At 42.5% G+C, this 24,814-nt stretch overlaps 1 protein-coding gene across 8 annotated transcripts in view; it reads right to left on the reverse strand.

Moving 5' to 3' along the window:
• Nucleotides 1-24,814, reverse strand: part of upf3a (UPF3A regulator of nonsense mediated mRNA decay) — a 111,840-nt gene that overhangs the window by 76,805 nt on the left and 10,221 nt on the right. For all 8 annotated transcript variants that reach the window (XM_080197210.1, XM_080197206.1, XM_080197211.1 and 5 more), the window contains exons 2-4: nt 19,384-19,490; nt 15,300-15,406; nt 14,612-14,710 (exon numbers count right to left, since the gene is read on the reverse strand). In XM_080197210.1, coding sequence (XP_080053336.1) covers nt 14,612-14,710; nt 15,300-15,406; nt 19,384-19,490 — 313 coding nt within the window. The remainder of the gene's footprint in view (nt 1-14,611; nt 14,711-15,299; nt 15,407-19,383; nt 19,491-24,814) is intronic.

Genomic DNA, 24,814 nt, shown 5'->3' on the forward strand with positions numbered 1-24,814 from the left:
CTCCAGCTGCGGCCTCACCAATGCCCTATACAGCCGCATCAACTGGCCACACGGTGAAGCCTTCCATTGCTTGCTGGAGCAGACGAGTGAAGGAGCAGAGAGAGAGCTAAGATTTTACCTGTTAAAAACCTGTTTAAAATAAGTTTAAAGCACTTTGTTCTTTGTAGAACTGTTTAAAGCATTTATTTATTGTATTTACTGCTTTAAGAATTCTGAGGGAGTGGTTAGAAGGCAGTTGTGGGCCATCAGCTTTAAATCAGCGCCAGGTTTAAAAGGAGGCCTGGTGTAGACAGCGGGCAGCGTCTGAGCGGGCAGCGGCGTGAGTGGGAAGCAGAGTGAGCTATTAGGGCTTAATATCAAAAAGGGCTTGAAGGAAAAAAGGCCAGGTGAGTTTGTTTGAAAAACAAGGAAAAAAAAACAAAAAAAAATTTTTTTCAAAACTACTAGAGTGAATAATGGAGGGGCATGTGATGTGTGGTTTCTGTATGATGTGGGAACTGGTGGACTCCAGGGACCATCCCAGTGACCATGTCTGTAGTAAGTGCAGGTTGCTGGAGGAGCTCCAGCTCAAGGTGGATGAGCTGGGCTCTGAGCTACAGACACTGAGGCTCATCAAGGGGAGAGAGGGTGCCATTGTCAATGGGGTGCAAGTGACATCCACCCCCCCCTAGACTGGCTAACTCTAAGGGTCAGGGACAAGAGGGGGCTGCTGGGAGGAGGAAGGGGGGTGAGGAGCGGAGGCCTCAGCCTCTTAATCTGCATAACAGGTTTGAGGTTCTTGCTTCCAGGCTGGACGAGAACGAGGCAGGTGAGGTTGGTGAGCAAACTGCACATGGTACAGTGATGCAGCAGGACATAGGCAAAGAGAGGGGGAAAAGGAACGTAGTAGTGATTGGGGAAAGTGGGGTAAAGGGTATTGACACTGTCCTTCGTCACAATGACAAAGTGCACAGAAGGGTGTGTTGTCTGCCTGGTGCTCGGGTCCGGGATGTCGCATCTGGGCTGCAGAGGAACCTGGAATGGGAGGGTGAGAATCCGGTCGTTGTGGTACATGTGGGTGCCGGCGACGTAAGCAAAATGCGGACTGAGGATCTGGGGAGGGAGTATGAAAAGCTGGGAATGGAATTAAAAAGTAGAACCGACAAGGTGGTCATCTCTGGGCTACTGCCTGAACCGAGTGCAGACGGGCGTAGGGTAGATAGGATTAAGGAAGTGAATGGGTGGCTCAGGGATTGGTGTGGGAGGAATGGGTTTGAATTTATGGGGCATTGGCACCAGTATTGGGGTAGGTGGGACCTGTTCGGGCGGGATGGGGTTGGTCTGAACCGTGCTGGGACCAGAGTGCTGGCGAACCGAGTAAAGAGGACTGTAGACAGGGCTTTAAACTAATTGGGGGGGGGAGGGTGCGAGGGTAGGTGATGTTACGAGGTCTAAAGTTAAGGAGAGTGTACATGTAAGGGAAGAGGCCGAGGATGTCCCAATAATAGATGGAGTAGGGGGCGTGAGTATGGTTGGTGGCGTTATGGCAAATAGGGTCCAGGTGAAGGCTGGGATGAAAGCACTTTATCTGAATGCACGAAGCATTCGGAATAAAGTGGATGAGCTGGTGGCACAGATCGACACAAATGGATACGATCTGGTGGCCATTACAGAGACGTGGCTGCAGGGTGACAGGGACTGGGAGCTGAATGTACAGGGCTATCAAGTGTTTAGGAAGGATAGGCAGGAGGGAAAAGAGGGGGGCGTAGCTCTGCTGATTAAGGATAGCATCACGGTGGTAGCAAGGGATGATATTGGAGCCAAGGAGCAGAACGTGGAATCGTTGTGGGTGGAGATTAGGAACAGCAAAGGGAGGAAGACGCTGGTGAGTGTCATCTATAGGCCCCCGAATAATGATCTGGAGGTGGGGCAGGCTGTTAACACGCAAATAAGCGCGGCGTGCAGGAATGGGACGGCTGTAGTTATGGGGGATTTCAATCTGCATATTGATTGGTCGACCCATGTTGGACGCGGGGGGCTCGAGGAAGAGTTCTTGGAATGCTGCCGGGATAGTTTCCTCGAACAGTGTGTGTTGGAGCCGACAAGGGAGCGAGCTATCTTGGATCTGGTGCTATGTAATGAGGCGGGTAGAATTAGGGACCTTGTGGTGAAGGATCCTCTTGGGGAGAGTGATCATTGTATGGTGGAGTTTCTGGTGCAGATGGAGGAGGAGAAAGTGGGTTCCCGGACACGCGTCCTTTGTTTGAATAGAGGGGAGTACGGTAGGATGAGAGAAGAATTGGCGAATGTGGACTGGGGGAGCGCGTTGGAGGGAGGGTCTGTTGAGGAGCAGTGGAGGATCTTTAAGGAGATCTTTCTTGGTGCTCAGCGGAAATTTATTCCGATGGTCGAAAAGGATAGTAGGAGGAGAGGTAATAAGCCGTGGATAACGAAGGAGGTGAAGGAAAGTGTTAAATTGAAAGCGGAGGAATTTAGAGTAGCTAAGAGTAGTGGGCGAGAAGAGGATTGGGAGAGGTTTAAATGTCAACAAAGATTGACAAAGAAGTTGATAAAGAAGGGTAGGAGAAACTATGAAGCTGGGCTAGCGCTTAATATAAAAAAGGATAGCAAGAGTTTTTATAAATATATAAAAAGGAAGAGGCTGGCTAGGGTGAATGTTGGTCCTTTAGAGGATGAGAAATGGGACCTAGTGGTAGGGGTTGGGGATATGGCTAAGGTATTGAATAACTTTTTTGTTTCTGTCTTCACGGAGGAGGACGTGAATAATTTGCCGGGTGTTAGTGATGGAAAGGTGGTAGGACTGGAGGGTCTTAATGACATTACGGTTACTAGAGAGGCGGTGCTCGACAGACTGGAGGGGCTGATTGTGGACAAGTCCCCAGGACCGGATGGAATGCATCCGAGGGTTCTGAAAGAAATGGCAGAGGTGATAGTGGATGCCTTGGTGGTTATTTTCCAGACGTCGCTGGATTCCGGGGAAGTGCCGGATGATTGGAAAACGGCTAATGTTACGCCGTTGTTTAAGAAGGGTGCCAGGCAAAAGGCAGGGAACTATAGGCCGGTTAGTTTAACGTCTGTGGTAGGTAAAATGTTAGAATCTGTCATTAAGGAGGAAATTGCGAGGCATCTTGAAGGGAATTGCTTGATAGAGCAGACGCAGCACGGTTTCATTAAAGGGAAATCGTGTCTGACAAATTTACTGGAGTTCTATGAGGATGTGTCCAGGGCGGTGGATAGAGGAGAGCCGGTGGATGTGGTCTTTCCAGATTTTCAGAAGGCGTTTGACAAAGTACCTCACAAGAGGTTACTGCAGAAGGTCGAGGGACATGGAGTTGGGGGCAGGGTGTTAGCGTGGATAGAGGATTGGTTGTCAAATAGGAGGCAGAGAGTGGGGGTCAATGGGTGCTATTCGGATTGGCGGATGGTGACTAGTGGAGTGCCCCAGGGGTCGGTGCTGGGGCCTCAGCTTTTTACCATTTATATAGATGATCTGGAGGAGGGAACCGAGTGTAGGGTGTCGATATTTGCTGATGACACCAAGATTGGGGGAACGGCAAATTGTGCGGAGGGTGTGGAGAGTCTGCAGAAGGATCTAGATAGGCTGGGCGAATGGGCCAGGAAATGGCAAATGGAATTTAACGTTGGCAAGTGTGAGGTGGTCCACTTTGGTAGGAAGAATGGTAGGAAGGACTATTACTTACGGGGCGAAAAACTGCAGCAGGTGACGGTGCAGAGGGACCTTGGGGTCCTTGTGCATGAGTCGCAAAAACCCAGCTTGCAGGTGCAGCAGGTGGTCAGGAAGGCGAATGGGATGCTGGCCTTCATAGCGAGGGGGATTGAATATAAAAGTAGGGAGGTCTTGCTGCAGCTGTATAGGGCATTGGTGAGGCCGCAGCTGGAGTACTGTGTGCAGTTTTGGGCGCCGCATCTGCGCAAAGATATTTTGGCCTTGGAGGGAGTGCAGAGGAGGTTTACTAGGCTGATACCGGAGTTGAGGGGGTTGAGCTATGAGGAGAGGCTGAATAAACTGGGCTTGTACTCGTTAGAGTTTAGAAGAATGAGGGGAGATCTCATTGAGACGTATAAGATGATGAATGGGATGGATAGGATAGAGGTGGAGAGACTCTTCCCGCTCAAAAAAGACAGTAGGACTAGGCGGCACAGCCTCAAGATAAAAGGGGGGCGGTTTAGAACGGAGTTGAGGAGGAACTTCTTCACTCAAAGGGTGGTGAATCTCTGGAATTCTCTGCCCGTTGAAGTGGTGGAGGCTGCCTCGCTAAATATTTTTAAGAAGCGGGTTGATGGGTTTTTGATAAGAGAGGGGATTAAGGGTTATGGGGAGAGGGCGGGAAAGTGGAACTGAGCAGCAACAGATCAGCCATGATCTTATTGAATGGCGGGGCAGGCTCGAGGGGCTAGATGCCTACTCCTGCTCCTATTTCTTATGTTCTTATGAAGGCCAACATCCCATTCGCCTTCCTGACCACCTGCTGCACCTGCAAGCTGGGTTTTTGCGACTCATGCACAAGGACCCCAAGGTCCCTCTGCACCGTCGCCTGCTGCAGTTTTTCGCCACGTAAGTAATAATCCTTCCTACCATTATTCCTACAAAAGTGGACCACCTCGCACTTGCCAACATTAAATTCCATTTGCCATTTCCTGGCCCATTCGCCCAGCCTATCTATATCCTTCTGTAAACTTTCCACACCCTCCACACAATTTGCCGTTCCACCAATCTTGGTGTCAGCAGCAAATTTCGGCACCCTACACTCGGTTCCCTCCTCCAGATCATCTATATAAATGGTAAATGGTAATAGTAGCAAACATTTCAGCGTTCATTGCTACTGTGAGATTCCAATATCTCCTTATGTGGCTTGGTGTCATATTTTTTCTGATTGTGTTGTGAAGTGACTTGGGATCTTAAGAGCACAAAAACCGAGGGGAGATTTAATGTATAAGATTGACAGGGATAGCTAAAGTAGGAAAAAAAACTTAGCTAATGGACAAGGGAACACAGACTTAAGGTTTTGGGCAAGAGATGCAGGGGTGATAAGAGGAAGAACCTTCTTATACAATGAGTGGTAATGAACTGGAATTCGCTGCATCCAACAGTGGTGGAAGCACAGACGATTTTAAAAGGAAATTGGATAGTGAAATAGTAAGGCGATGGGGATAAAGTAATAGAATGCACTGATTGAAATGCTCTGCAAAATGCCAGCATGGACTCGACGGGGAACGGTCTCCTGTGCCATACTGGCTCTATAAAGGAAAACATTTCAGCAATTAATTTTGCAAGTTTGGTATTTTGCAATTTCTTTTCCCCCATGCTGCTCAACAATTCAAAGCAGACATTTTGGGCTAACTTATATCTAATCAAACCAACTAACAGGATAAAAACTGATTTGTCATTGATACTGGTTTTGCCACAGCATTTAAACTCGTCCACCATGTTAACATTCTCTTTTTAGGTTTCCAGACCAAGTGGCAGAGGTGGGGGATAACAGAAGCCATCAAATGAAACATTTTAACTTAAAAGGACCCCAGTAGGGTTCAGAATGGTTTTGATTCCTGTGGCTCCAGCAACTACAAGAATGGAAAGGAGAGCTGGGCAGACCGCCCACCACCTCTACTCAGCCCACACCACTCAGTCTCTGACTCTTACCTGGAGGTCCTGCTGTAGGATGTGAGGGATTGGAATGATGATACCAAGGATAGAATAGAGAAGACCGCTTCTCCAACCTCCCCACAATTTCTGACAGAGCTCACTCACTCCACACAACACCCCCACCCCAGTCAGAGCTCAAACTCTCCTCCTGGGACAGCTGAATCCTCACCACACGTGAGAACCTCCTTTCTGATGACAGCATAGAACTCTATGCCAAGTCCTCAATTGGGAAGAAGGTCTTGGTCCATGAGACTGCAAATGTCAGCAACAATCTGCTGTGAAAGCCCACAACTCCTGTGGCACTGATGTTCACACACTTTGAGAGCGAGTTGACCCTCTCCCTGTACACCATGTCAGGGACATTACCTCAGTCGAGCTGCATCTCTCTGTTTATCTATCTTGCGGAGTGCCATGTAGATAAGGAGGCAGCTGGTGCTTTTGGCATTTCTGTTGTTACTCTGGCTACTATTCTCTTGTTCTCAATCGAAGGTGCAAGGTAGAGCCTCAGCTGCTCCGATGCTGTGCTGAAGGCTGACATCAGGGATATGCAGATCAAAGTGAGTGAACTGACTTTCAAGATGGAGATCAGCTATCAAACAGCAAGAACGCTCTCAGAAGAAAGCTCTGAGTAGCAATCTCTCATCGAGTCACAATAGAAATGATTCACAAGTTTCCTTATTTGAAGCTTTCCAGCCCGTCGTTCATTTAAGGATCACTCACCTACGGCCTTGCCTTGTTGACTCCAATGGGCTCTACAAAGCTAACAAAACCCTTGCATTGATTTTTAAAGATAGAATGTTGTGTTAAAACCTGAGTTAATTGCCTCTTTGCATATTTTAATTACATACCAAACAGCTGTAAAGGGGATCCCCTGCTTTCAGCTGCAAACCCACAATATTAAACCAAGGAGTGGATAGAAGCATTTGGATTCCCATCACCATTCCTTGCCTGCCCTAAGCAGTTAAAATTTTTCACTTCAACTTTATTCACCTTACTCGGTCAATTTGTTTAATCCAAATGTGCATTGATTGACGGTCATCAAATATGATAGAAATAATGGTCCCAGACAGAAATGTTCTTTTCCTACTATTTTGCAAGTGGCTCAAATACAATTTGATTGTTTTAAATTATTTATTCAATGAATGTGAACTTTGCTGACTAAGTTAACATTTATTGTTTATCCCCAATTGCCCTTGAGCGGGGTGGTGATGAGCCACCTTCTTGAACTAACGTAGTCCATGTGGTGTAGATATTCCCACAGTGCTGTTAGGGTGGGAGTTCCAGGATTTTGACTGAGTGACAGTGAAGAAATGGCAATATACTTCCAAGTCAGCATAGTGAGTGGTTTGGAGAGGAACTTCCAGGCTAGTGGTGTTTCCACATATCTGCTGCTCTTGTCTTTCTAGATGATAGTCATGGGGTGGCGATGCCAGTGTTGGACTGGGGTGGGCACAACACCAGGTTAAAGTCCAAGGGGTTTATTTGAAATCACGAGTTTGAGTGCTGCTCCTTCATCAGGTGAGCGGAGGTAGGTTCACGAACACGGCATATATAGACAAAGACACAATTGCATAATTACAAATTGTAATTCCAACCGCTCTTCACATTCCACTCTGAATGTTGGAACAAACTGAGTGCCTGGGAACAGGTTACTGCGAAGTAAGTGCCGCTTGATAGTGCTGTTGATTATACTTTCTATCGCTTTGCTGATGATCGAGAGTAGACCGATGGGACAATAATTAGCTGGGTTGGGTTTGTCCTGCTTTTTGTGTACAGGATGTACCTGGGCACTTTTCCACATAACAGAAAAATAGAAACTAGAAGGAGTGGGCCATTCGGCTCTTCGAGCCTGCTTCGCCATTCATCTTAATCATGGCTGATCATCAAATTCAATATCCTGTTCAACCAATCCTCCCATATGCCTTGAAGCCTTTAGCCCCAGCAGCTTCATCTAATTTCTTCTTGAAATCAGACAATGTTTGGCCTCAACTACATTCTATGGTAGTGAATTTCACACATTCACCACCTTCTGAGTGAAGAAATTTTTCCTCACCTCAGTTCTAACAGGTTTACCCCTTATCCTCAAACTATTACCTCTAGTTCTGGACCCCCCACCATTGGGAATATTCTTTCTGAATCTAACCCTATCTAACCCCTGTTAGAATTTTATAAGTTTCTATGAGATCTCCCTCACTCTTCTAAACTCCAGTGAATATAATTGTAACCGACTTAGTCACGCCTCACATGACATAACTGCCATTCCAGAAATCAGCCTGGTAAACTTTCGCTGTACTCCCTCTATAGCAAGGATATCCTTCCTCAGATAAAGACACTAAAACTGCACACAATACTCCAGGATTGGCCTCACCAATGCTGCATACAATTGCAGCAAAACATCCTGATCCCTATTCTCAAATCCTCTCATTATGAAGGCCATCATACCATTTGCCTTCTTTACCGCCTGCTATAGCCGCACTTTTACTTCCTGCGACCGATGCATGAGTCCTCCAAGGTCTCACTGAGTATTGACCTCTCTCAATTTACGTCCATTCAATAATCTGTCTTCCTATTATTGTTACCAAAGTGAATAACTTCACATTTATCCATATTATACTGCATCCACCATGCAGATGTCCATACACTCAGCTAGTCCAAATCAAGCTGAAGCATCTCCGCATCCTCTTCACAGCTCACCCTCCCACCCAGCTGTGTATCATCTGATGGGACAGATTTTGAATAGACCTAACAACTTAAGACTGGTCAACCATGAGGTACTTTGGGGCATCAGCAGCAACATTGTTGAACCAGGGAATCAACCCTCGTTCAACAAAGAGTATAGGAGGGCATATCACAAGCAGCACTAAGCCTACCTAAAATTGAGATGTCAACCTGGTGCAGCTACAACAAAGGACTACTTGGTTGCCAAACACTGTAAGGAGCAAGTGATAGACAACTCAGCAATTCCATAACCAACGTATCAGATCTAAATTCTGCAGTCCTGCCACATCCAGTCATGAATGATGGTGAACAATTAAGCAATTCACTGGAGGAGAAGGCTCCACAAATATCCCCATCCTTAATTGTGCTCAACCACAATTTGTAACCTCATGACCCAGCATATCCATATGTGTAGATATAGTATTGTAGCTATACTGGAGCAGCTTGGCTAGGTGCAATACAGGTCCTGGTGCACAAGTCATCAGTACGGTTTCCACTATATTGTTGGAGCCCATAGCCTTTGCAATATCCAGTATCTTTAGCGATGTCTTGACATTACGTGGAACACTCGAATTGGCTGAAGACTAACATCTGTGATGCTGGGGACCTCCGGAGGCCGAGATATATCATCCACTCAGCACCTATGGCTGGAGATTATTTAAGTACATTAGTCTTTTTTGTACAGATGTGCTGAGCCCCTCCATCATTAAGGATGTTGCTGCTGATGGCCCAAAGCGCCTCATAGTTGCTCAGTTTTGAGCTGCTAAGTCTATTCAAAATCTATCCCATTTAGTATAGTGGTGCAACACAGCATGATAGATGGTCTTTCTTATACAGGTAGTCCCTCAGAATTGAGTATGACTAGCTTCCACTCTAAAATGAGCTCTCTGGTGACTGAGGAGTACAATGCGTGACCTACAGTCACCATCACAGATGGCAGTGATTGGGGGAGTGGGTGCTTGGATTACCATGCCTTTCTTTTGCTGTTGAAGTTTGGCTTCAACTTCCTATTGGTGATGAGCTCCTTCCCAGGTGCTTTTTCTCCACTTCAGGCAGTCTTGAGCCAGGGATTCCCAAGCTCTCACTGGGATGTTGCACTCTCTCAAGGAAGCTTTGAGGCAGGGCTTGCTCGTCGTTTTGAAGCTCCAAGTAAAGCACTTGTTTCAGGAGTCTCGTGTTAAGCACGTGGATGATGTGCCCGTGCAGCGTGGTCAATTTTCAATGCTGCCTGAGTGACAACATTGATGTTGTTGCACCTATCCTACCAATGGAGTTGTAGGATCTTGCAGACGCAGCGCTAGTACTTCGCCAGGGTTTTGAGGTGTCTGCTGTAAATAGTCCATGTCTCTGAAGCATACAGGAGAGCAGCTATCACTACTTCTCAGTAGACCACAAGCTTGGTGCCGGGTCTGAGATCCTGGTCTTCCTCAGATGACCAAAGGCTGCACTGGCACACCAAAGGTGGTACTGAATCTCACTATCAACTTCTGCCCTTGTTGACAGTAGGCTGCCAAGGTATGGAAAGTGGTCCAAGTTTTCCTTGGGGATTTTGCTAACCGAGGGCTGTCGTTATGATGGGCACAGGGTAGAAGAGGACCTTTGTTTTATGAATGTTTAGTGCAAGGCCCAAGCTCTTGTATGCCTCAGTGAAGGTACTGGTAATGACCTGGAGTTCGGTCTCCAAGTGTGTGCAGGCACAAGTGTTGTCTGCACACTGTAGTTCAATACAGTAAGAAGTCTCACAACACCAAGTTAAAGTCCAACAGGTTTATTTGTAGCAAACGCCACTAGCTTTTGGAATTTGCTGTTCCTTCATCAGGTGGGTGGAAGTTCTGATCACAAACAGACACAAACTCAATTTACATGAATAATGATTGGAATGTGAGTCTTTACAGATGAATGAACACCATTCGACAATCACTAGGCAAGACTGTTCTCTTCATGTTGGGGAACACTTCAGGGGTCATGGGCATTCAGCCTCTGATCTTTGGGTAAGCATTCTCCAAGGTGGCCTTCACGACACATGACAGCGCAGAGTCTCTGAGCAGAGACTGATAGCCAAGTTCCGCACACATGAGGATGGCCTCAACCAGGATCTTGGGTTCATGTCACACTATCTGTAACCCCCACAACTTGTGTGGACTTGCAAAATCTCACTAACTTTCCTGTCTGGAACCAGTACACATCTTTTTAACCTGGGCTTAATACTCTCTCCACTCGCATTGTCTGTACCTTTAAGACTTGATTAACTGTAAAGACTCACATTCTAATCCAGTTGATCAGGATCACAGCTTGAATGTTATCATGGAGTAATTGGAAGATAGTGACAAAGCTTTTGGGGCAGCTGAAACAGAGGAAGATAGTTCTATAATCCCTTGAGGTTGACAGTGTTGAAAGCCTTTGTGAGGTCAAAAAATGCCATGTACATAAGTTGATGTTCTTCCCTGCATTTTTCTTGGGAGTTATCACATGGTGAAGATCATTTCCATTATGCTTGTTAATGTGCGGAAGCTGCACTGCAACTCTGGAAGGAACTCTTCAGCCACAGGAAGACGGTGATTAAGAGAGACCCTTGCAATGACTTTCTCTGTGGCAGACAACAAGGAAATGCCTCTGGAGATATTGCATTTGGACTTGTCATTTTTCTTGAAGATGGTCACAATTCCAGCCTCGCTGAGATCTCTTAGCATGTTCTCCTCCTTCCAGAGAAGGGAAATGAGTTCATGCCTTTGTAACAGTGATGATTCTCCAGCATGTTTTAGTACTTTGTTATAGTGTACGATTCTTTGTTGTAGAGTATGACTACGCCAAGCTGTTGCTTGATTAGTCTATGAGACAGCTCTCCCAATTTTGTCACAAACCACAAGAAGATAATAAGGAGTTCCTTGCCTGAGTGGCTTGCTGGATCATTTCAGAGAACATTTAAGAGTTAAGCATCTTGCTGTGGGTCTGGAGTCACATGTAGGCCAGACCTGATAAAGATGACAGATTTCCTTCCCTAAAGGAAGATGGATTTGAACAACAATCGATAATGTTTCATGGGGCTCATCATTAGGCTTTTAATTCCAAATTTTTATTGAATTCAAATTCTATCACCTGCCATGGTGAGATTCGAACCCAGCTTCCCAGAGCATTACCCTGGTTCTCTAGATTACTCATCCATGGGCAACAGAACAGCACCGCCACCTCTGTAGTTATACAAATGATTATGGAGCAATAAAATGTAAAGAATGCACTTCAAGAGTTTATTTTGTTATGTCACACTGACATCCGTATTTTTTGATGGTTGATAGTGGAGGAAGTTCAATCAATTAAACGCACAGCCAGAAAGTTTGAAGAGTTTTGAGGCAGGGTGGCACATCTGTGAAGCTTGGAGATCTGTGTGAAATTGTTGCTCTATCTTAAACACACAGCAGTACAGTAAAAAAAAATGCCCTCAGAGGCTCAAAGCAATGTTAGATCAGTGAGGTGAATACATTTACAAAAGAAACCCCGAATGTTCTATAATTCTTCAGGATATTTTGAGAGCATATTGTGAATACAGTACAGAATCCTATTCTGTCACCAGGCCCAGAATTGTTGCCGCAAGGACAATTGAGTCGCCCTGCTCTTGAAGAAGTGCATTGGTAAACAATTTCCCTTTCACAACAAAGGATTATTACAGGCAGAGAACTTCTCTGATGCAACTTGTAAAATATTTTGTGAACATCTATGGTTATTTTCTAAAATTAATGTTAATTTTTTTTAACTGGCCAAGACTTCATCAGATGTTATATAGCACAAGGAAGATAGCACATTTTCTTTTGTTTCTGCTACATTATTTCATTACAAAAATGGATAATTACCTTATTTGGCTTTTTTTAAATTTGTAAATAATTTTGCCAGAAGTAGCAAGCGATTAAAATCCAAAACCATACAATTTATTTCCCAACAGAAAAGTTACTAAGTCAGCCATCATCTTGCGCTGCTACTGAAATCACAATCGAAGTATTATGTTGTTAATTGATTAATTAGCCAGAGTCATTAGGGTCAATCACAAGCAGCTTTTTCATCATTGGTGTTGTAAATCTATTTAATATTGGTAACAAAAGTATAACATTCTATAAATGGTTTTTGATCTAATGCATTTAAGGGAAAAGCAGTCCTTGCTTTTGTTCCTGTATTGTGTCAAAGGACCTGAAACTATGGGGTCGATTCTCCCAAAAGTGCTGAATTGGTGGGAAAACTGTTCTAGATCACGACTATTTTTTCAGTGCAGCTTCTCACTCGAATCTCCCCACACTGCATTGCAGAGGTCACAATGGTGAATATCATTTAAAAACCTGGGGCAGGGTGGAGCCTATTCGCACTGGAGTCTGACAGCTCTGGAACTCTGCACATGCACAGTGGTCCCGAACTTTCAGTCTCCCCGTTTGCTGGCCAGTTTGATTGCTGGCCAGCCTGGGCCTCCCCCCCCAGCTGCCACCCTCATGGCCCCCACAATCCCTGAGCCAGCCTTGACAACAGCACCCTCCCCCCCCCCCCACCACCCCGTCCAACTGGCCAGCCCCAGAGCACCCCAATGTCCAGCTACCCCCTTCCCAACCCCCCAAGCAGTGGCGACCTCCCAACCCCCTCACCCCGGCAAATTCCACCCTGCCCCGGAGTCAGAACCACCCCCAGCAGACCTTCCCCCCCTCCCCCAGCCAATTTCTGGCCTCCCAGCCTTGCCTGATCCATATGCAGAGTGGCAGCAGGATCCCCCACTTCCCCCCCATCTCATTAGGCCCCACCCATAATAGACCCCAACCCCTTGGCACTGCCTGATGCCTGGTGGGCAGTACCAAGGTGCCCCCTGGTACCTTGAGCATGAGCACTTTACCCCTTGGGCAGTGCCAGGGGCACAGGCTGGCACTGCTAGGGTGCTCATGCCCAGGGAGCACCATCTCCCGCTGCCCAACCCCTTAAGAGCCCCAATTGTCCCCCGCCTTTACTCCAGCAGGGTCTCCCGCAAATTCCCCGAACGTGGGGAGCTACTCTAAACCCCCCTGGAACGAAGTACTCTTGGCGGAGTGGGAGGTGCTAGCAGGGCTGGCACGGAACAGATAATCACATTGAAATAACATTTAAATTACATTTAAAACATATTCAAATTACTTACCTCACTTCCCGCTGGACTTCTGTGCGTTCCTGGTGGCACCATTTTCTTATGGTTGGGAGATGCGCCAGGTCGTAAATACTCGTGTGGAACACACAAAATGGCTGAACGCACTTCTCCCAACCTAACCCACCAGAAAAGTTGCGGGTTGCAATGGGAGAGTCGGGCCCTGTATTTCTATCAGAAACCTCTCTCATTAGAGAGTCAATATCAGCCTTTCAGGCAACAGCACAGACCTATATGTTAAGAACATGGCAACTAGAGAAACTAGAGAGTCTGTAAATTGCAGTATGCTCCATAATGTAAGAAGTGTACTTATATTTTAGGCTGAGTCAGAATGGTGCTTCTATTATTTTACGTATCAATATTGATAGTAAGATGTATAATCCATTTTTTTACTGTTTATCATTTATTTACATTTTCTATACAATACCATTTATTGATTCATACTCTGCATTTCAGTCTAATAATAATGAATATGGAAAGCCTTTCAGACAAAGAACCATATGGTGTCATCTGATACATCTCAAGATCTGGTGTAAATAGTAGAAGTTCTCTGTTTATGGCCCCTCCATCTTGCTATAGCTTAGCTAGACACTGGGCAGATAAAGTTACACTCTGGATTGAAGGGGCATGGAGGCCACTCACAGAATGGCTAGAGATGCTGAACCCAAGGAAGTATCTAGCGTAAAAACCCAAAAACATGAGAAGTATTTAAAAATATATAGGCAAAATGTTTTAGGCAAATTACTTTTAAAAGTTTAAATAAGTCTGACAAAAAGTCAGAAGCAAGACTTACAATTTTAAGTCTTATTAAATATAGTCATTAACAAAATCGGTACAGATTAGGAGTGTTATACAATCCCCCGTCATGGCATGATTTGAGGGATTTTGCCTCCATGACTCCACCTGAAAGTCTATTGCATTTGTTGATCATTATTTATTCATTAATTTTTGGCTATGTGGTCACAATTCCATTAGTTTTGCCATGATTGCTGTACTAGTGATTGAATTTGAAAGTCTTAAAAACAGTTTTGACAGTGTTCTGCTACTCTATGGGTTTTCAGCTTATGCAGGTCTTAAGTAATTACCTTCTTCGATGCTCCCAGATTTTGCATCTTTCTTTTTCAGTTTCCTTTTGGAAATTTTCTGAAATGGAGCAAATTCAACCACAGCAGGGTATTCCTGGCCTAGAGATGTTACAGTTACAAAAAGAAAATAGTTCATTGTTTATATAAGAGACAGCTAAACCAAAACTATTCTGTAATAATGTCAGCATTTCATTTCTGAGCAATAGTCAATCAAAATAATCAAAATGTGACTGGCTTACAGATAAAGACTAAATTGTTGTTAGTTATATGACCACACATAGATTTGGTCTCTATGGTCCAACCAGTGGGATGTATTTTAGTTACTGGACATTTTGAACTTTTAGACTGAAATCCACTTACCAGACTGAAATGTGATGCAGCTTGATCTAAAGCTCAGCATTAAGCTTTCTTCATTACTTCTGTGACATCAATAAATGTAATAAGTCGTACTGATTTAAACAATCATGAAATTATGAATTCCTGATGGCATGATTAAAAATTGTGGATTCAAATATGTAAATATTTTGTGGCAATAATAATCCAGCCTAATGCTGTGTGGTGCAAACATTATTGTGCAAGCTGCTATCTGATTGACTTTGCGGAAAATATAGCACTAATGAGGATTTCCTGTGGAAAAACAGGAAATCTGGGATGTTTGATCTGTAATTAAAACTTCTTGCATCCTTACCTTTATTATCAATGAAGATATATCCATCAAATCGGTCTCTGAAGAGAATTATGTCATCAGGATTTTTAAAATTAATGTAAGCTCTAGAGAACAGGTGGGGGTAAAGGCTGTGTGGAAAACAAAAAATACACAGTTGATATCATATTGATCACATGAATGCATACAATAAACAGTTTCAATAAAAGTGATTGACAAGTAAAAGAATGCAAACATGTCTGAATGTCTGCAAGGATCAATAGTAATAAGTAATAAATAATAAAAATCCATTCACCTACTTCTAACTTACCTGCACTATTCACCAAGTTTACCCAACTTACTTAAATCTACAGAGGGGAATTAATGAAAATTGATAACATTTCCAAAGTAAATACTCTCAGTACTCTTGCTGATCTGCAAAGATCAGAAAAGTGATGACCAAATCATCTATTGTAATGGATGATGTTATGAAAAAGTCCAATTTCATGTTTCTTATTTTTTAAGAGTATAGATTTTAGTGTGGGGATTGAAATTTTTAAAATGTAGGTTAAATGAAAACTCCTAGTGGCAGGCTGGTAAACATATCTAAAGTGACTGCAATCCAAACAGTGGTGTGTTTATTAACAAGGTTAAAGTTGGAAGTGGGAAAACACTCAATAATAGGTTAGCCATTTCTGATTTACTTGGAGGAGAAAAAAGAGACAGTCATAGAATCGTAGAGATTTACACCATGGAAACAGGCCCTTTGGCCCAACTTATTTATGCCACCTTTTTTTTTAAACCCCTAAACTAATCCCAATTGCCCGCATCGGCCCATATCCCCCTACACCCAATGTACCCACGTAACTATCTAAATGCTTTTTAAAAGATAAAATTGTACCCGGCTCTACTACTACATCTGGCAGCTTGTTCCAAACACCACCTCCCTGTGTGAGAAAAAATTGCCCCTCTGGACACTTTTGTATCTCTCCCCTTAAACCTATGCCCTCTAGTTTTAGACTCCCCTACCTTTGGGAAAAGATATGGACTATTTTCTACCTTGTCTATGCCCCTTATTATTTTATAGACCTCTATAAGATCACCCTTCAGCTTCCTATGCTCCAGAGAAAAGAGTCCCAGTCTATTCAGCCTCTCCTTATAACTCAATCCATCAAATCCCGGTAGCATCCTGGTAAATCTTTGCTGCACTCTTTCTAGTTTAATAATATCCTTTCTATAATAGGGTGACCAGAATTGCACACAATATTCCAAGTGTGGCCATACCAATGTCTTACAAAACTTCAGCAAGACGTCCCAACTCCTGTATTCAATGTTCTGACTGATGAAACCAAGCATGCCGAATGCCTTCTTCACCACTCTGTCCACCTGTGACTCCACTTTCAAGGAGTTATGAAAATGTACCCTTAGATCTCTTTGTTCTGTAACTCTCCCCAGTGCCCTACTATTAACTGAGTAAGACCTGCCTTGGTTCAAGCTACCAAAATGCATCACCTTGCATTTGTCTAAATTAAACTCCATCTGCCATTCATCAGCCCACTAGCCCAACTGATCAAGATCCTGCTGCAATTGGAAATAACCTTCCTCACTGTCCACCATGCCACCAATCTTAGTGTCATCTGCAAACTTATTAACCATGCCCCCTATATTCTCATCCAAATCATTAATATAAATGACAAATAACAGTGGGCCCAGCACTGATCACTGAGACACACCGCTGGCCACAGGCCTCCAGTATGAAAAACAACTCACTGCAACCACCCTCTGGCTCCTGTCAAGAAGTCAATTTTGTAAGCATTTAATACCTCAGCCTGGATCCCATGAGATGTCTACAGTTGTCTTCATAAGGGGTTAGATGATTCAAATAGCTCCCCAGATGAAAGGGAATATTTTGGAATGGGAGTTAATAATGTGCCAAAGTCCAAAGATGTGCAGGTTAGGTCGATTAGCCATGCAAAATGTGCAGGATTATAGGGATAGAGGAGGGGTATGGGCCTGGGTAAGATTCTCCTTCAGAAAGTCGGTTCAGACTTCTTGCACCAAATAGCCTCCTTCTGCACTGTAGGGATTCTACGGTTCTATGGTTTAATCACTAGCTGGGACATCGTGATAGATTGCAGGAAGGAAGTTTTCTTGTTTTTGGGCTTTATCTGTGCATTTTCTCACAGAAGCAGTTAGTTGGACCCTAGAAGGAGCTGTGAAAAACAGAGCCTATTCCGATGGCGGATAGGACGGAAATTTCTGTCCAAAAAATCCAACCATTATGGCCGGAGACTAAAAAGGTCAGAATTTTATTTTTGACAAGGAATCAGCAATTATAGCTCTGAAAGTCATAACATACTTAAAAATGATGGATTTCCAAAACACCAATGTCAGAAATCTGCAAAATGGCAGAAATTTCTCTACCTGGCTGCAATTCACTGAGTGGGAAGAGCCAAAGAAAATGAATATTAGTCAGGGCTGCATTTAAGCCGAGAAATGACTAACTTTTAACTTTCACCATATGGAATATAAGAGTGTTCAAGCTAAGTTTGGAATTCGTGGGGAAGAAGCTGGAAGATTTGCCTAATTTGAAGTTAGAGGAAGAAATCTATAGTGATCCTCAAAGAGTTCTGTGGCAGAAAGCAGTCAGTATGAATAAATAGTTTGGAAAGCACAAAAGCTGTGGGAGCATATTCATAAAAAGCTCTCCATGAACATCCAAATCCAGGACAAGGAGCTTAAGAGTCCACAGTAACAAGGTCTACAAAGGAAATTGGAGAGACACTATGCCGTAAGCTAACTGAAGGATTCCATAAATCCTGTACTTTGGAAAAAGCTGCAAAATGTCTTCAGCCATAATGTTTGGACTTTCAGTCCCACCCGCCATGGGAATAGGCTCTGTTTTTCACAGCTCCTTCTACGGTCTAATTAATTGCTTCTGTGAGAAAATGCACAAATAAAACCAAAACCAAGAAAACTTCCTTCCTGCAATCTATCACAATGTCCCAGCTATAGAACCATAGAATCCCTACAGTGCAGAAAGAGGCCATTTGGCGCAAGAAGTCTGCACCGACTCTCAAAGAGCATCTTACCCAGGCCCATATCCCCTGCTCTATCTCATAACCCTGTGCATTTTGCACGGCTAATCCGCCTAATCTGAACATCTTTGGACTTTGGCACATCATCAACTCCCATCCCAAAACATTCCCTTTCATCTGGGGAGCCATTCAAATAATCTAACCCCTTATGAAGACAACTGTACACATCTCGTCTCCTCAAAGTGAGTCAGAAATGGCTATTTAAGCTGTAATTAAATGAATTCTGGAAAGCTGCGGTATACTTTGACTTGGTCCCAGGAAAAGTGAATGAATCTTCAAGGTTTCGTTAAGATCAGAGAAATCTTGGAGAGAAGTAAGAAGTAGGACTGTGTTTATAGCACAAATCTTTATAAGCTATAATGTTAACTTACTGGATTTTGCTTTGTTTAATTTCTCTTCATATACAGTAACATTTCTGTTTGTTTAAAAATATGAGATGTGGCATAGTTCTGTTTGTTAATTGCTAGGTGTTCAGATTTCTTCTTTAAACCTTAATGGATCATAACAGTAAACAGTAAAGTGGATTTTTCAATGTTAATCACTGGTTTCCATGCACTGGTTTAACATGCTTGTAAAAATTTGCCACATGCACTCGTTTAACAAAAGTCACCAACAGATTTAAAACAAGAAATGCATTCAGTAGAATTTCAATTCTAATTTTTTTTTGGACAAAGATCGAGGATGAAAAAGTTCCAATAATATGATAATCCCATTTCCATGCTTTTTAAAAACATGATGATCTTGCATGAAATATTTAATGATGTGACAATTCTAAAAGTAAATATTTAAAATGATACTTCTAATTTTTGAAAACTGAAACACATCCTATAAATTACATATTGGAGACTAATGAACTCCAATTAGATTGGACCTGAGAGAATGAATATCAAGCACCAAATCAGTTTTACTCAAAAATTATATTTCTATACCATTTAATGCACATTGCTGAATCCTTCTTTATAATTGCAAGTTGCATGTCCTTTTAAAAACAATAAAATCAATGTATGAGGTGATCCAAATCTTGTTCGTACCTTATATCTGCAGCACAAAATTCAAAATAATCATGCGTTGGTAGTGGGTGCAGCTGTTCCTCTAGCTGTGCTTTGGTTAGGTTAGGAGGTAATCGCCGAATCACCACCTACAAACATGTGAAAGAAAGGATTAGGGAGATTTTTCAGGAAGGACAACATTCATGGATAATGATGGATGAGAAAAACTAATCCTCCCACCTTAGTCCATTCCTCCAGAGAAATTCTAAATGCCCCCTCACAAAACATCCAGCTTTTAAAAAAAAATGATTCTCACATTTTCCCTCCACTAGTGTGGTACATCCAAGAGGTCAAAGTGATGCATCCAGAATGTGAGTGAAGAGTTAACATGCTTCTCGCTTTTTGTACAATAACCTGCTTCTCATTTTCGGTCCACAAAACCAGCTATAGCAATTCAAAAAGGAGAGCCAAATGCACTATCTTTCCCTGTCAGTACACAGCCTCTCCATCAACAAGTCTTCTGCTGTGCCTCATGGTGACACGCAGAAACTAGGCCCCTTGGGGTCCTAAGCTTAAGCTTCAGAGGAGGTTTGCCCATCAGACAGATAGCTCACAGGCCCACACATGCAGACATGCAGACACACATTGCCATTAATTTCACAAACTCCCAGCAATGGACAAATATCTCCAATGCCCTGTGGATATCTCAGGAGAGATTAAAACTAAGGGAGTTCATTCCATTAGGGTTCTGCCTTAAGGTAGATCCCTGACTCATTGTCTGCTGATGCTTCATCCTGAGCCATTTTCCTTCACAGTTTGTCAGTGGTGGTTTGCCATTGCCTTCCACTCTCAAGGGGAGAGTGAGGATCCCGGTCCCACATTTATCTTTGTCAAAATGGAAATTGATCCTGCACTGTTGGCATTATTCTGAACCACACACTAGCCATCTAGCCAACTGAACTAACCAGCCTCCACCAAAGGAGTAAAAACTGACACAAAATCTGGAGTAGAACCCAAATGATGTGCAGGTCAAGTGGACAAACCGTACTAAAATGCCCCTTAGTGTCCAAAGATGTGTAGGGTAGATGGATTAGTCATGGTAAATGTGCAGGGTTTTGGGGATAGGACAGAGGGGAAGGTCTGGGTGGGATGCTCTTTTCGAGAATCAGTGCAGATTTGATAGGCCAAATGGCCTCTTTCGGCACTGTAGGGATTCTTGAATTCTAAAGGCAGAGTTTAATTCTGTCATCAACAGAATTTACCAACTCCAGCAATCAAACTATGCCAAACATAGTGCTCTGCATATCTTTGGACCCAACTGGGGAGCTTCCGGTGGGAAATTCTGATGTTTGGGCAGCCTAGAAACTAAAGTAATGAATAACAACGCAAGTGGGCCCAAGTATGGTAAAGCTGCTTTGACAAAATAGAAGCACAATGAAAGGAATGTATTGATGTTATTAAAGGGTAGAAAACATGTAACAGTGGTACACATTATGGATCAATGATAGGATCATTGACATTCTTGATAAAATATTCCAAACATGAGTACAGAAGCCACAATATCAAAACTTACAAAATCTAAGTGACTACAAGGGCATCTGTCTGGGAACCTGCCATGTGAAATTTAATAAGAAAAAAATGTGGTGATCGATTTTGGCACAAAAATTAGAACAATTTTGCACTGTGGTGAAATAAAAATAACAGTGACACAGGGATTCAGCTACCTTGATCCACAAAAGTAGAAATATAGAAATGCTAAAAAAAAAGAGGGGTTTGTACACAGGGTGTTGAAGTCCAAAAACAGAGATGCATTACTCTGCTATACAAGTCAAAGTTATGATAGTGTCCGGTTTTCTGATCTCTCTCTTAATGATTATACTGGCATCGGGCCTACAGCGTGTGATTGCTTTTTTTCATGTTTGGTAAGAATTTCAAAATTAATCTCCTGCTGAAGCAGGATTAAATATAGTTCTTTCGAAGGTTAAATGGTGAATAGATTTAAGCTTTCAAAATCAGTAGCTTTGACAAGGTAAATAAAAAGAAATGCTGTATATCAATGAACTGGTAACAAGAGGATATAACATTAAAAACATCACCAAATCAACAAAGGAAGATCTACACAGAATATCCTATCAGAAGAATATCAATAGAGAGAGAGAGAAAAATAATCAAAATACTTATAGATTTACAGTACTTTGCAGCTAAAAAAGAATTTCAATCTTCAGTAAAAATACAAAATTCTCCTGTTTTCTGTAGTTTGATTTTATAATTAAAGTAAATTACTTACCAGTATCGAATCCTGAATTCCTATTTATTGCAATGCAGTACTGCAACATTGAGAACTGAAGATTTAATTTCCTATGGGGTCTTTAAAGATCATCCCTTGCCATATCATTCTTTTTCTACTCTTTCTCAAAACCCGAAGTAAGGCTGTCAATGGGAGGGGGGTTAAGAGGAGGAGGACATAAGCCCAAGAACAGTACGTACCCTGGTTACAAAAAAGTAACCCCACTATTCAAGGTACTGTTAAAATAAAAACAATGAACTGCTGATATAGGATTAAGTGTCCATTATTCCTTTAATTAAGCCTACATTAAGCTTGCTCTTTCAAAAGCTGTTGTTCTAGTTCAATTTTCTCCAATGCCTTTTTCTGACAAGACATGCTAGATATCTCCTATAACAAGTTGATATCAACCGCAAGGTAAACTTGGATTTGGCAAGTTTGACTGCCAAGACATGTTTTTAAACTGGGTATACTTGCTGCTGACTTAGTAAACCAGGCAAATATTAGGTTTGCTACTAATTGCACTGCATTCATGGTTTACAACTCTGCAGCGGTAGTCTCTCTCAAACAGTGGCATAGAAACTTATTCAGTTTCCACTAAAATGCTTGGAGATAATTTTTGCAGGAAAGGTACCAACACTCTGTAAACAATAAATATGCACATACATAATATACATGGGTAACATTAGGAGGAAAATGAAAAACACAATAAATGCTGGAAATGGGAACAATAAAAAAAACAAATGCAATATCAAAAGTGGATGTCGCAATGATGTTGAATAGGATAGAAAAAGATAAAAACGAGGAACTTAAAAGGTTGGCAGCACTCAAAAGTAGAAACATAATGGTGTAGGTAGACTCTATTATAGATTGCTGAGGGAAGTAAGGGAGGAAATGGTGGCAGCCCTTTCCACTTCCCCTTCGATATGTGACTGGTACAAGAGAACTGCAAATGTTTAAAGAAAAAGAGGGGGGTAAATCTGGCCACTACAGGTCAGGCAGCCTGAAGTCAGTGGTGAGGAAACTTTGAGGCACATTCATATGGGGCAAAGTTAGTCTGCACTTGTAAAAACAGAGATTACTAAGCACAGATTCGTTAAAGTCTGAGCGCATTTAACTTAACTGATTCATGACTGAGGGTAGTGCAGTTGACGTTGTGTACTAACAAAATACCACATAATAGGCCCATTAACAAATTTAAAGCTCATGGATTAAAGTGACAATGGGAATATAGATACAAAATTCTTTAAAGGACAAAAAGCAGAGAATAAAGGTGCATGGCTTCTTTCAGACCATGAAGTTTACAACAGTATCCCCAGGATTTATTATTTGGACCACAATTCCTCTTGACATACTTATGATCTGCTCTTGGTAGACGAATATCATTTCAAAGTTTGCAGATGACACAAAATTCAAATGTAGCAATGTGGAGAACAGTAACAACTTTCAGGAAGAGATAGAATAGTGAAATGTGCAGGCACATGTTGGATGAAAATTAATGCAGAAAAACAAGCAGTGATACATTTTAGTAAGAACATTGACAGGTAATGTAAACTAAATGGCATCATTCCAAAAAGGATGCAAGAACAGAGACACCTGCAGGCGTATATGCACAAATCTTTTAAACTGGCAGGACAAGTTAAGGCTGGTTTAAAACAAAAGTACATGGAATTTTTGGTTTTATTTCGAGGCACAGAGCACAAAAACAAGACAGTTATGGTAAACTTGTATGTAACCAGTTAGGTCTCAGTTGAAGTGTTATATTCAATTCTGGCCACCATAAGAACATAAGAAATAGGAGCAGGAGTAGGCCATCTAGCCCTTCCAGCCTGTCCGTCATTCAATAAGATCATGGCTGATCTGAACTGTATCAGTTCCACTTTCCCGCTCTCTCCCCATAACCTTTAATTCCCCTGTCTATCAGAAACCTATCTACCCGTGACTTAGGAAGTCACACCAGCCTTTAGGAAGTCACAAACTTTAGAAAGGATTTTATTAGAATGGTATTGGACGATGGACTTCAATGATGTGAAGAAACTGAAGAGGCTGGGATTGTTTTCCTTAGAACCAAGGTAGTTACGAACAGATTTGATAGAGGTGTTTAAAATTATGAATCTTTTTAATGAGAATTAGGAGAAGCTGCTTCCAGAGGGCATAGATTTATGGTGATTAGCAGAAGAATTAGAAAAACAAAGGGAACTTTTCTAATGCAGTAAGTTGCTATGATCTGCAGTGGACTCTCTGAAAGGATAATGGAAAGATTCAATGGTAACTTTCAAAAGAGAATTACCTAACGACTTGAAGCGAAAAAAATTCTGTGCTCTGGAGAAAGAGCCAGGGAGTGGAACTAACTAGATAGCTCTACCAAAGAGCTGGTCAGGCACGATATGCTGAATGGCATCCTGTCATTGTGATTCTATGAAAATGCTAGAAACAGTCAAGTATGGGAGCATCTGTGAGCAGAGAAATCTATGTTGCAATTGACAATATGAAGCACATACGTTATCTAGTTATGGTGCAAAAGCATTAATTAGCTGCAAGAACACTCAAGTTTTAAATAAAGAAATTAATGAAAAGGTGTCCACATTTTCATGACACCAAAACAGCAAAAATATTGAACAAAAAAAAACCAAAATACTGTAGACACTTAAAATTTGAAAAAACAGGAAACAATTGTAGGTCAGGGACCATCCACTGAAAGTTCACAATTCAGTATTTTGGACATTGAAACCATTCTCAGAATTGGCTAACGTAAGAGATAAACAGCATTTAGAATGGAATAAAACACGTGGGAAAAGAGCACACAATGGCCATACACAGAAAGAAAGGATTATCATGACCTGTAACATGCTTAGGTGGAGGACAGAAGGTGATAAATGACACAAGACAAAACCAGCCATAATTAGAAAGAGAAATAAGATTTATATACATGACATCCCTGACTTCATTAGTAAGTGTGTAGAAGACTGTATATCAAAGAAGAAAATCCGTGTGTTTCCCAGGCAGAAAACATGGGATATCCACTGCCTGCTGAAATCCAGTCAGGTGACCCTAACCTATACAAGGAAGCCAGATCGACAAAGATCCATCAAAGATGCCAAAAGACAGTACTGGACCAAGCTAGAATCCCAGGCGAGCCACACAGACTCCCGCCAACGTCTGTAAGACGAAACAGGTTACAAGATGAAG

The sequence above is a fragment of the Carcharhinus amblyrhynchos genome, chromosome 10 (assembly GCF_965287045.1).
Source record: "Carcharhinus amblyrhynchos chromosome 10, sCarAmb.v2.hapA, whole genome shotgun sequence".
NCBI classification, from domain to species: Eukaryota; Metazoa; Chordata; class Chondrichthyes; order Carcharhiniformes; family Carcharhinidae; genus Carcharhinus; species Carcharhinus amblyrhynchos.